We start from the raw sequence: 10,056 nt of genomic DNA on the forward strand, positions 1-10,056 counted from the left end.
AACTTTAATATAAGTTTAACATAACAGCAAATGTACAACGTTTCGACAAGGTTTTGTCATCATCACCTGTCGAAACGTTATACATTTGCTGTTATGTTAAACTTATATTAAAGTTTTCTTCATTACCTATTCAAGCCGTCTACACCCATTATTAAACTATATTTTGCTTTGTCGATGACAGAATTTGCACTATTAATCAATGTTAAGTAAGAGAACATCAACGTAAAATTAAATCCTTTAATTTAATAAACACTTGTTGTGCACTGTCCTAAAGCTTAGCTAGTTTTACTGTTTCGCTTCGCTAGGGCACGTTATTAATGAGCATTTAAATATAGCTTACTGTGACATTTCCTGTGCCTTAGAGACCGAGGGTCTTGTCATCCTTTCCAAAGAATATTCGTAATAGGGTTTTTTTTAGTTAATTAATTCTTAATAAAGATTAAACTGGTGTTTGTAAGCCAAAAATATCGACTCAATTAAGGCCTCATAAAGTCAACCAATTAGTTTCGCAATGATCATGAATCCCATTATGGCGAGACTAAATTAATATACGTATACGAACCTTTCTTCAGTTATAAAGTAGGCGTAGTGATTTGAACAAATTTAGTCCCTAAATTATCTTTCCTGTTACTGTAGGAACTTTTCCGTCCTTAATGCTCTAGAACACTGACTGCTAAAGCTCTGAACTCTGTGATTAATATTTTATCTTTTGAAGTAAATGTCATTTAAAGCAGAGGCGTCGCTAGTTGCTTAGAAGATTCGGGGCTCGGACCTAGAACTAGCGGGAATATTCGGCGTTTCAGTATGATATCGATCATGGTTTCTTTTCCGATTGACACTTTCTGGTTGATAATAAAACAATGTAGAACTTTAACACTTTCTGGTTGATAATAAAACAATGTAGAACTTTGACATTTATTGGTTGACAGTAGAACAATGTTGAACTTTGACACTTTCTGGTTGATAATAAAGCAATGTAGAACATTGACACTTATTGGTTGACAGTAGAACAATGTTGAACTTTGACACTTTCTGGTTGACAGTAGAACAATATTGAACTTTGGCACTTTCTGGTTGATAATAAAACAATGTAGAACTTTAACACTTTATGGTTGATAGTAAAACAATGTAGAACTTTAACACTTTCTGGTTGATAATAAAACAATGTAGAACTTTAATACTTTATGGTTGATAATAAAACAATGTAGAACTTTAACACTTTATGGTTGATAGTAAAACAATGTAGAACTTTGACATTTTCTGGTTGATAATAAAACAATGTAGAACTTTAACACTTTCCGGTTGTAGAACTTTCATACTTTTTTATTAATATTAGAACTCTCTGTAGATCTTTATATTTTTTGGTGGCTAATATTAATACTGCATATCTAAAGAGCCATTTTAGGCTTAGCAAATTGCAACTTGGTGAAAGAGGTTTAGGCTTAGCTAATTGGAATTTGATGAAAGATTTACCAAAAAAGAAGCGTTTATGTATAGTATGTAAATATAACTTCCTTCTGCTTAATTATCTTACAAAGAAACTTTTAAACCAACAGGTGCACATTGGTGTTTTTTAACCCAACAAAATCATTACCTGCGTGGGGCGACTCCGACATTATGTATTTTGATCTTGAAAGCCTTTTTTTTTTCTTGTTACAGCAAAATGCATTATTAGAACAGTAGATCTCGCTGCTATTGTTTCTCGCACGTGCATACCATTTCAAATATTCGAAGTTTAGCCTATTTGTTATACGAACATTGTACACTTAAAACTATAATATAGTTATATTCATAATACCACTACGGTTAAATCCTTATTCCCATTACACTTAAATATATAATCGCTCTACAGTTGAATCTATAACCCCACTACAGTTAAAACTATAATCCCACTACACTTAAGTCTATAATCCCACTACAGTTAAAACTATAATCCCACTACACTTAAGTCTATAATCCTACTACAGTTAAAACTATAATCCCACTACAGTTAAATCTATAATCCCACTACAGTTAAAACTATAACCCCACTACAGTTAAAACTATAATCCCACTACACTTAAGTCTATAATTCTACTACAGTTAAATCTATAATCTCACTACACTTAAGTCTATAATCATACTACAGTTAAAACTATAATCCCACTACACTTAAGTCTATAACCCCACTACAGTTAAAACTATAATCTCACTACACTTAAGTCTATAATCCCACTACAGTTAAAACTATAATTCTACTACAGTTAAATCTATAATCTCACTACACTTAAGTCTATAACCCCACTACAGTTAAAACTATAATCCCACTACACTTAAGTCTATAACCCCACTACAGTTAAAAGTATAATCTCACTACACTTAAGTCTATAATCCCACTACAGTTAAAACTATAATCCTACTACAGTTAAATCTATAATCCCATTTCCATATTTTCTACCTCACTTAATCTTACTGTGTCACCTTTTATATTTCTAGTTCTGAAAAACTGTACCTTGTGTTTATCTTTCAGCTCTCTTTGTCATATGTTTAATTCTTCAACATATCTAAAGCATCTCTTTATTTCTGCTTCTTCACTTTTTCCTGTATTTCATGAACATCGATTAATTTTCATTCATTTTAGCCTTTTTCTTAACATTTATATCTTATCTCTCTTCTCTTATACGTTTTTCGTTTACTTGTCTTGTTTTTTGTAAATTTTGATAATATCGGTCATCTTTTCCTTCTCTTGTTCTCTATGCCGAGCGTGACCCATTATTTAGCGTACCGGACTATAAATCTGAGGTTTCGTGAATCACACCCCCCATATCGCAAAAAATAAGAAACAGACATAGAAATCGCATTATTCACTTTAGGGTCGTAGATGCGTATAAATGTAACTGTCAAATCCCATTATTCAATTAGAGTCGCACAGGAGTTGGCAGTGAGTGATGTTGACTACCTGCCTTCCTTCGTTAGGGATGACTAGCGCAGATAGTCCTGGGGCAGCATTGAACGAAAATCATCAAACAATCTCTATTTTTGTAAATATATCTGTCTATCTCGATTTTTTCTTTCTCTTACATCTATGGTTTTCTTGTCGTTCAACCATTTATCTCTCTCCTTTAAAATACCTGTTTCTTGTTTATCGCCCCCCAGTGGCACAGCGGTATGTCTGCGGACTTACAACGCCAAAATCCGGGTTTCGATACTCTTATAAAAGTAGTTAAATTGTATTTTATAATTCAAATTATCACTTATTTTTTCTGTCTTATGGCTGTCTTTCTTCTTCTGACTCTCGCGTCAAAAGTTATATTCATTTTTCAATTATTTATTTTTCTCTCATTTCTCTTTATCTTTTATATTTGTCTCCATTTTTATATCTGTCGCTTACGTCAATAGTTTATCAATCAGCTGTTTCTTTTTATGTCTTCTAAGTCTATCTCCCATTCTGTTTCTCTTATACGTAGTTCCTAATTTTATTCAACTCTCTTTTCTATATCTGTCTCTCATTCAATTATTTTTCTTCCTTTTTTCACTTCATGTGTTTTATATGATTATAAAGCATCTTGACTGGTGACGTTTTTTTTTTATTTTTCAGATATTTCTTTGTTTGCTTCCTTCCAGTATAGATATAGATAGTATAGAGTTTTAGTAATTTCGGAATATATACAACAGAAAATAGTATTTCATAACCTGGCCATGGAAACAAGATGTATAAGCAATATCATACACTATAGCTGTTAGTTATGTAGCTCAAGATAAACAGTTAGCTACTTAGATGGATAACTAGAGCTAGATTGTGTGTTTGTGAGTTTAGTCGCAAAGAGCGTACAGTGGCGTTTTTTAAAGTGAAGTTATCGCAGATTGTATTGTAACAACAGAGTAGAGGAGAATAATTTGTCTTGTCAATTGTGTTATAAAGTAATTAAACCAACCTGTGTTGACGTTTGTTATTTAACGTTATGGATAAAACTGTGGTAGTTAACTGTGTATCGAACATTTGTATATACGTTTGACTTGTTTTAATATACTATTTTAAAACAAATGGACTATGTGCTGTTTATTTATTGTTGAAATTTATCACCAACAAGTTTCAGACACCTATTGTAAAAAATATTGTCCATCCGTATATAAAAAACCTGCATAGTTTATATTGAATATCACCTGTCTTGAGCTATTCAATCATCAGAATACTCGGTCTGTAACAATATCTCATCCAACATACCTTTGTTGAATCAAACATAACTATGGTTTAATTTTATTTTCATAACACTCAACCTGTAACAATACTGCGGTGATCTCATCCAATCGTAACTAAAAAACCTAGTAGTTCAACTCGGATGTTCGAAGAGATTTTGGTGTTAAGTATATCACACAGTGACTTGGATCACCTGATAAGTTGGACGAAGATATATGACCTTTAATTATAGTACATATAATTTAAAGAACTTGGAGCATACGTTTAATATGGATGGGAACTTACTAAATAGTATGACTGAAGGATCTTGACATAATAGTAAATAAATCACTCAAGTTATTCTGATGAAAGAGTTAGCACACAGGATCACACACAAAAGGTGCAATGAACTTCAACACCAAGGAATACTGCTATAACTTAAGTAATGCATTTCAAAACTGGCCTAAAACTCGAGCGCTTTCCAATAAATGACTATTTTTCTTTATGTTCTGAAGACGAATAGTCAACAATTCGAAAACGCTCGAATTTTGGGACTTTTTTTCGTGGAACATGTGGTGACGTAAGTTATAACAGCATTTCTTGGTGTTACGTGAAACTGTGGTGACGAAAGCTATAACTGTATTCCTTGGTGTTACGTGAAACATGTGGTGACGAAAGTTATAACAGTATTTCTTGGTGTTACGTGAAACATGTGGTGACGTAAGTTATAACAGCATTTCTTGGTGTTACGTGAAACTGTGGTGACGAAAGCTATAACAGTATTTCTTGGTGTTACGTGAAACATGTGGTGACGTAAGTTATAACAGCATTTCTTGGTGTTACGTGAAACATGTGGTGACGAAAGTTATAACAGTATTCCTTGGTGTTACGTGAAACATGTGGTGACGTAAGTTATAACAGCATTTCTTGGTGTTACGTGAAACATGTGGTGACGTAAGTTATAACAGCATTTCTTGGTGTTACGTGAAACTGTGGTGACGAAGGTTATAACAGTATTCCTTGGTGTTACGTGAAATTATTGTGACGTAAGTAAAAAGAAAATTCCTTGGGTTTTAAGTTATACTTCATTTTTAAGCAAGTTTATCCAAAGTCTAGTGAGAAATAATTGCAGTATTTAATTTTAAAGATTCTTTAAAGCTAAAAATTGAATTGTATTTTTTTAGTTCCGGATGATTTAAGTCCAGAACCAGTTTCAACGACAGCAACTGCTTCATTAATTCAGAAAAGTGTAATAACTGCCCCAAGTCCGGGGGGTCCTTCATCCAGCTTAAGCGTCACTACCACCACCACCACCAGAGAAACAGCGAGCTCACCAGAGAAAGCCACCATGTTTCTACTTCAACAGTCTGAGGTGAATAATTCAAGTCTCTTACACTAAGTTTTGTAGAAGTTAGAAAATTGACTGAACATCAATAACACAGGCCTGCGAACTTAAAACAACTTTTATGAAGGTTGGTTTTAATAACGTATCTTCTATAATTAAGCTACGTTGATTTCGAAAATAATATTATTTTGTTTTCTATCACGTAAGAATGTTTTACGTAGATCAAATTATTATTTCGTTTACCACAATGAATTTTTTTTAATATTATGTTTGTTAACAAAAATACAAACAGACTGAAGAAGAGGGAGGAACATTGATGTCAAACGAATATGCATCCTCATTCATCCGGATTTTTTCTATGAAGTCTATGGCTTTTAGTCCCAAAATTACGTCTTGTGGTCTTTCGTTTATGTATTGCGTCTGGAGCATATCGTTTCAGAGACTAGCAGTAATCAGCCATTATGGTGATGTTCCATCTTCCCTGATACCTCCTCTCCATTTCCCTGATGTCTTGATGAAACCTTTCCCTTTGTTCTTCGCTCATGACACCGAAATTTTCAGGGAAATAATAAATATGTACCAGTAAAATTATGTCCCTGGAGAAAGCAAATTCTGAGCCCAAAGTCTAGACCCCAAAATCTCTGAATAATTTCTTGGAAATCCCAAATCTCTCACCAAATCATTAAGTTCACGTTGTTTGTAAAGTTATGGTGTTCATTAGACGTTTCAGTTTGAAAACAATCCCTATCATCATTTCTATTGACATCAGATTCAGAATCAGATGAAACTGTATCAAGAGCCTCCAGTGAAGTAGATACAGGTGCATCAGGTACATGAGCAACAGGCCTTATAGCAGATAAGAAATTCCCTTTTTATTTCGAATGTTGTAGCCTTGAACGTCACATGAGCAAAAATAGCAGTCGTCTCCATGGTTTCTAGACTCACCCTAGACCATTGGAATTCCAAAATACAAAGACTTTTTCTTACCTTTAATTCTTTGTCTCAACTCTTCGACACAAATGATGCAAACTTTGTGTGGAGCTTATGATTTGTCTTGGTTCCCAAGTTTTATTCCAAAACACGCATAATACGCTTTTTTGACGAATTATTTAATGTTTTGCCCTTGTTTCTTTACAACAAATTTACCACAAGTATTACAGAATGTGTTTGAATAATTTACACAACCTCTTGTTTCTGTAGCGACGAATAAATAATATTGAAAAGAAAACCATAATGTCAAAGTGCACGCACAAACAAATACTATCCAGAAATGACACGTCATGTGGCCTGTTAACCATTTATATACTGACGGTGTGTCTCTCGTGGGTTCTAGAACGATCGATATCTCACATCGCTATTTGTCTAGAGAAATTCATAGCATAGCAAAACGTGACCCGATTTCTATGAAAATGATTCACCTATGTACAAGTACATATGACGTTTTGTGAAAAATCTGTACATGATGGAGAAAAATGGATATCATTTACGAGTTCAGCGCACAGGAATTACTGTAGAACATGTAAACATTTCAAACAATAAAACCATCGCAGGCTTGTGTAATCTGAATCATGTTTTTGAATTCTTGATATAGCGGTAATTTAGTGAAAATAATGTTTAATTCGTTATTATTAAGGCTCTTCCCTGGAGAATCATGTTGTAAGTACCTACCGTAAAGATCTCTTATCAATAAAGAATCGTGTGTCAAGTACTTGCTCTAAAGGTATTTTGAATCATGTTTTAAGTCCTTGCTCTAAAGGTATTTTGAATCATGTTTTAAGTCCTTGCTCTAAAGGTGTTTTGAATTACGTTAAGTCCTTACCCTCAAGATCAGTTTACTTGATACTTCATAAAAAGCAAATAAATTTATAAGATGATACTATAATTTTAATTACGTTTGTTACAAAGTTCATCAACTATGATATGAGACTTACTTTACTTGGATTACTCACCTTTTACCTTAATAATGACCTTGACCTCTAAACAATATTAAGTTTTTATTACATTCAGGCACATGAATTCTAATGCACATTATTTTTTATTTTATTTTTGTAGGGTTTGTTATTTGTGAGAGAGTTGTTAGACCTAATTATAGGTCATATTTTTCATTCCCTAAAGACAAATTTGACTTATATTTTATCTGAACTCCCTATTCTTGAGGTTTCATCTTCGAACGTTCTATTCGGATGGGCTTGACCCATTGATTAGCTGTGCCTGAACTTTCAATGGTTCACGCCACGTTATTGAAAAAAAACCGCATTCCGTACTTGGAAGCCATGAGTGTGCTATAAGATTAACGGTTAGATCTCTATTGGACAAGAACAGATAGACAGTTAGCGGTTTATGCTGCTGAATAGCTGCCTTCCCTCTACTTCAAAATTATAAGGAAGGATATGCACTGAGAGCTCTTGTGTAGCTTTGCACAAAATTTCTAAACAGACAAACCTTTTGGCGACGGAGTAACAATAGGATTAGTAGCTATGATACCCACAGTGTTAGATACAATATAAAACTATCATCAGTTCTCAGATAGGATTAGTAGCTATGATACCCACAGTCTTAGATACAATATAAAACTATCATCAGTTCTCAGATAGGACTAGTAACAATAGAATTAGTAGCTATGATACCCACATTCTTAGATACAATATAAAACTATCATCAGTTCTCAGATAGGATTAGTAACAATAAGATTAATAGCTATGATATCCACAGTCTTTACTAATCCTATCTGAGAACTGATGATAGTTTTATATTGTATCTCAATAAGATTAGTAGCTATGATACCCACAGTCTTAGATACAATATAAAACTAACATCAGTTCTCAGATAGGATTTAATTCCACTACATGATGAGTCTTACTTTAGTCGATTTGGGACATCACTGTTGTTGGTCTGTTGTTGATGTTTTATTGTAGATATTTAGGGACTTGACGGTCTATTATATTATATTATTTGCAAAGAAACGTATAGTAGACATTCAATTTGTTTTTGTCTTTTTATACTAGAAAAAACCCCGAGGAACCTATTTTCAAAGTTAAATCAATGGGAATGTGCTTATTACAGGGTGTTCCTTTTGCTGTCCTGAGTAGCCTCGTGGGTCCAGAGGACACCATGCCGTTGTCCGAAGAGAGCTTTACAGGAGAGTCATTCAAACTACCAGCTTTGGAGTTTGACGAACCTGTGGAAAGTTTTGAGGTGATACCAGCGGTCAAAAGCTTGGAGGATATTTTACAGACAGAATTCACTGCTATGATGACCTGTTCAGCCACCACAACTCCTTTGTCTGACCCCACCGTAATGGTTACCGCAGCAAGCACTCTTCCCATCTTTCAAGACGACCCCTCGGTAATGGTTACTGCTGGAGGTATCCTCCCCAGCTTTCAAGAAACGTATTCTCCAAGGTATCGCCGAGAGACGGCACAGTCAACGGTTTTCACCTTTAAGTACAAGGAAATATCGGCGGAACAACTTGAACCAACTAGTACGACGACTGAGAGCTTTCCGTCCTCGCTTATTGGTTTAGAACCTTCAACCTCACCTTTCCCCTTCCAGCCTTCAGAGCCAATGGGGTTTTACAGAACGAAAGAATCGCCCCTTATTTCCCCAGTCGCTCCATTTCCCCATGCTGCATCTGCTACTTATGTATCCTCCAGTTACCCTAGCCCGCCAATAACCCAGCATGAGCCTACCTTTCTTCAAGTGGAACATCTGAAACCCGAACAAACCCCCTCCTCCTCTACCCAACCTGAAGTTTTACAAACCTCCCAACTGCCTGAAAGTCCCACATTCGGCTTAGAGATCTCACATCCAACTGAAGGAACGTCGCCATCAACCAGTACCAAAGTTCGAAGACGAGCTTCTGTTACAATTCCAAGTTGTATAATTCCTCAAGCAAGGTACTGTTTATGTTATAACATATAAAAATGAGTTTATAATAGAATAGGCTAAATTCCATGACTAGAGTGACTAAAATCACCCAATCATATGACTCTAATAACTGAATATATCCAAGTATGACTTGGCTAACTAAATGTATCATAGCTTGGATGACTGAATAAACCCAATCAAGGCTTGGCTAACTGAAGAGACAAACACACACGACTGTACTAACTGAACAGATCCAATCACGTAATTGGACTAAACAATCACGTGACTCAACTACTTAAGCAGACCCGATGATGTGATTTGTCTAACTTAACAGATTCGATCACGTGATTTTACTAACCGAATAGGTCCAAACGCATGATTTGACTAAATAAACAGATACAATCACGTCCTTCAACTAAGTGCACAAACTTGGTCACGTTATTGGACACTGAATGTGTGATCGGACTAACTGAACAGACTTTATCACGTGATTAAACGCTGAGTTACATATTTAAAATTAAATGATTAAACTATCGCAGTTTTATAAGTTTTATTATAGAAATATAGTAAAACTTTTGAATTTTCTACGGATATTCAAAAGATCCTATACAAATAGATAAAAACCCTATAACCAGAGCGCTTTCGAAAGGTGGACCTTTCTTCTTCAGGGGCAAACTGAAGAAGAAAG

General features: G+C 34.6%; 1 protein-coding gene across 1 annotated transcript in view; it reads left to right on the forward strand.

Annotated features, from left to right (window-relative positions):
- LOC106467418 (nuclear receptor subfamily 4 group A member 2-like) overlaps positions 1-10,056 on the forward strand; it is a 29,307-nt gene that overhangs the window by 8,367 nt on the left and 10,884 nt on the right. The window contains exons 2-3 of the mRNA XM_013927768.2: positions 5,341-5,528; positions 8,565-9,397. Of these exons, the coding sequence (XP_013783222.2) occupies positions 5,341-5,528; positions 8,565-9,397 (1,021 nt within the window). The remainder of the gene's footprint in view (positions 1-5,340; positions 5,529-8,564; positions 9,398-10,056) is intronic.

This window comes from Limulus polyphemus, unplaced genomic scaffold (genome assembly GCF_000517525.1).
Source record: "Limulus polyphemus unplaced genomic scaffold, Limulus_polyphemus-2.1.2 Scaffold2606, whole genome shotgun sequence".
NCBI classification, from domain to species: Eukaryota; Metazoa; Arthropoda; class Merostomata; order Xiphosura; family Limulidae; genus Limulus; species Limulus polyphemus.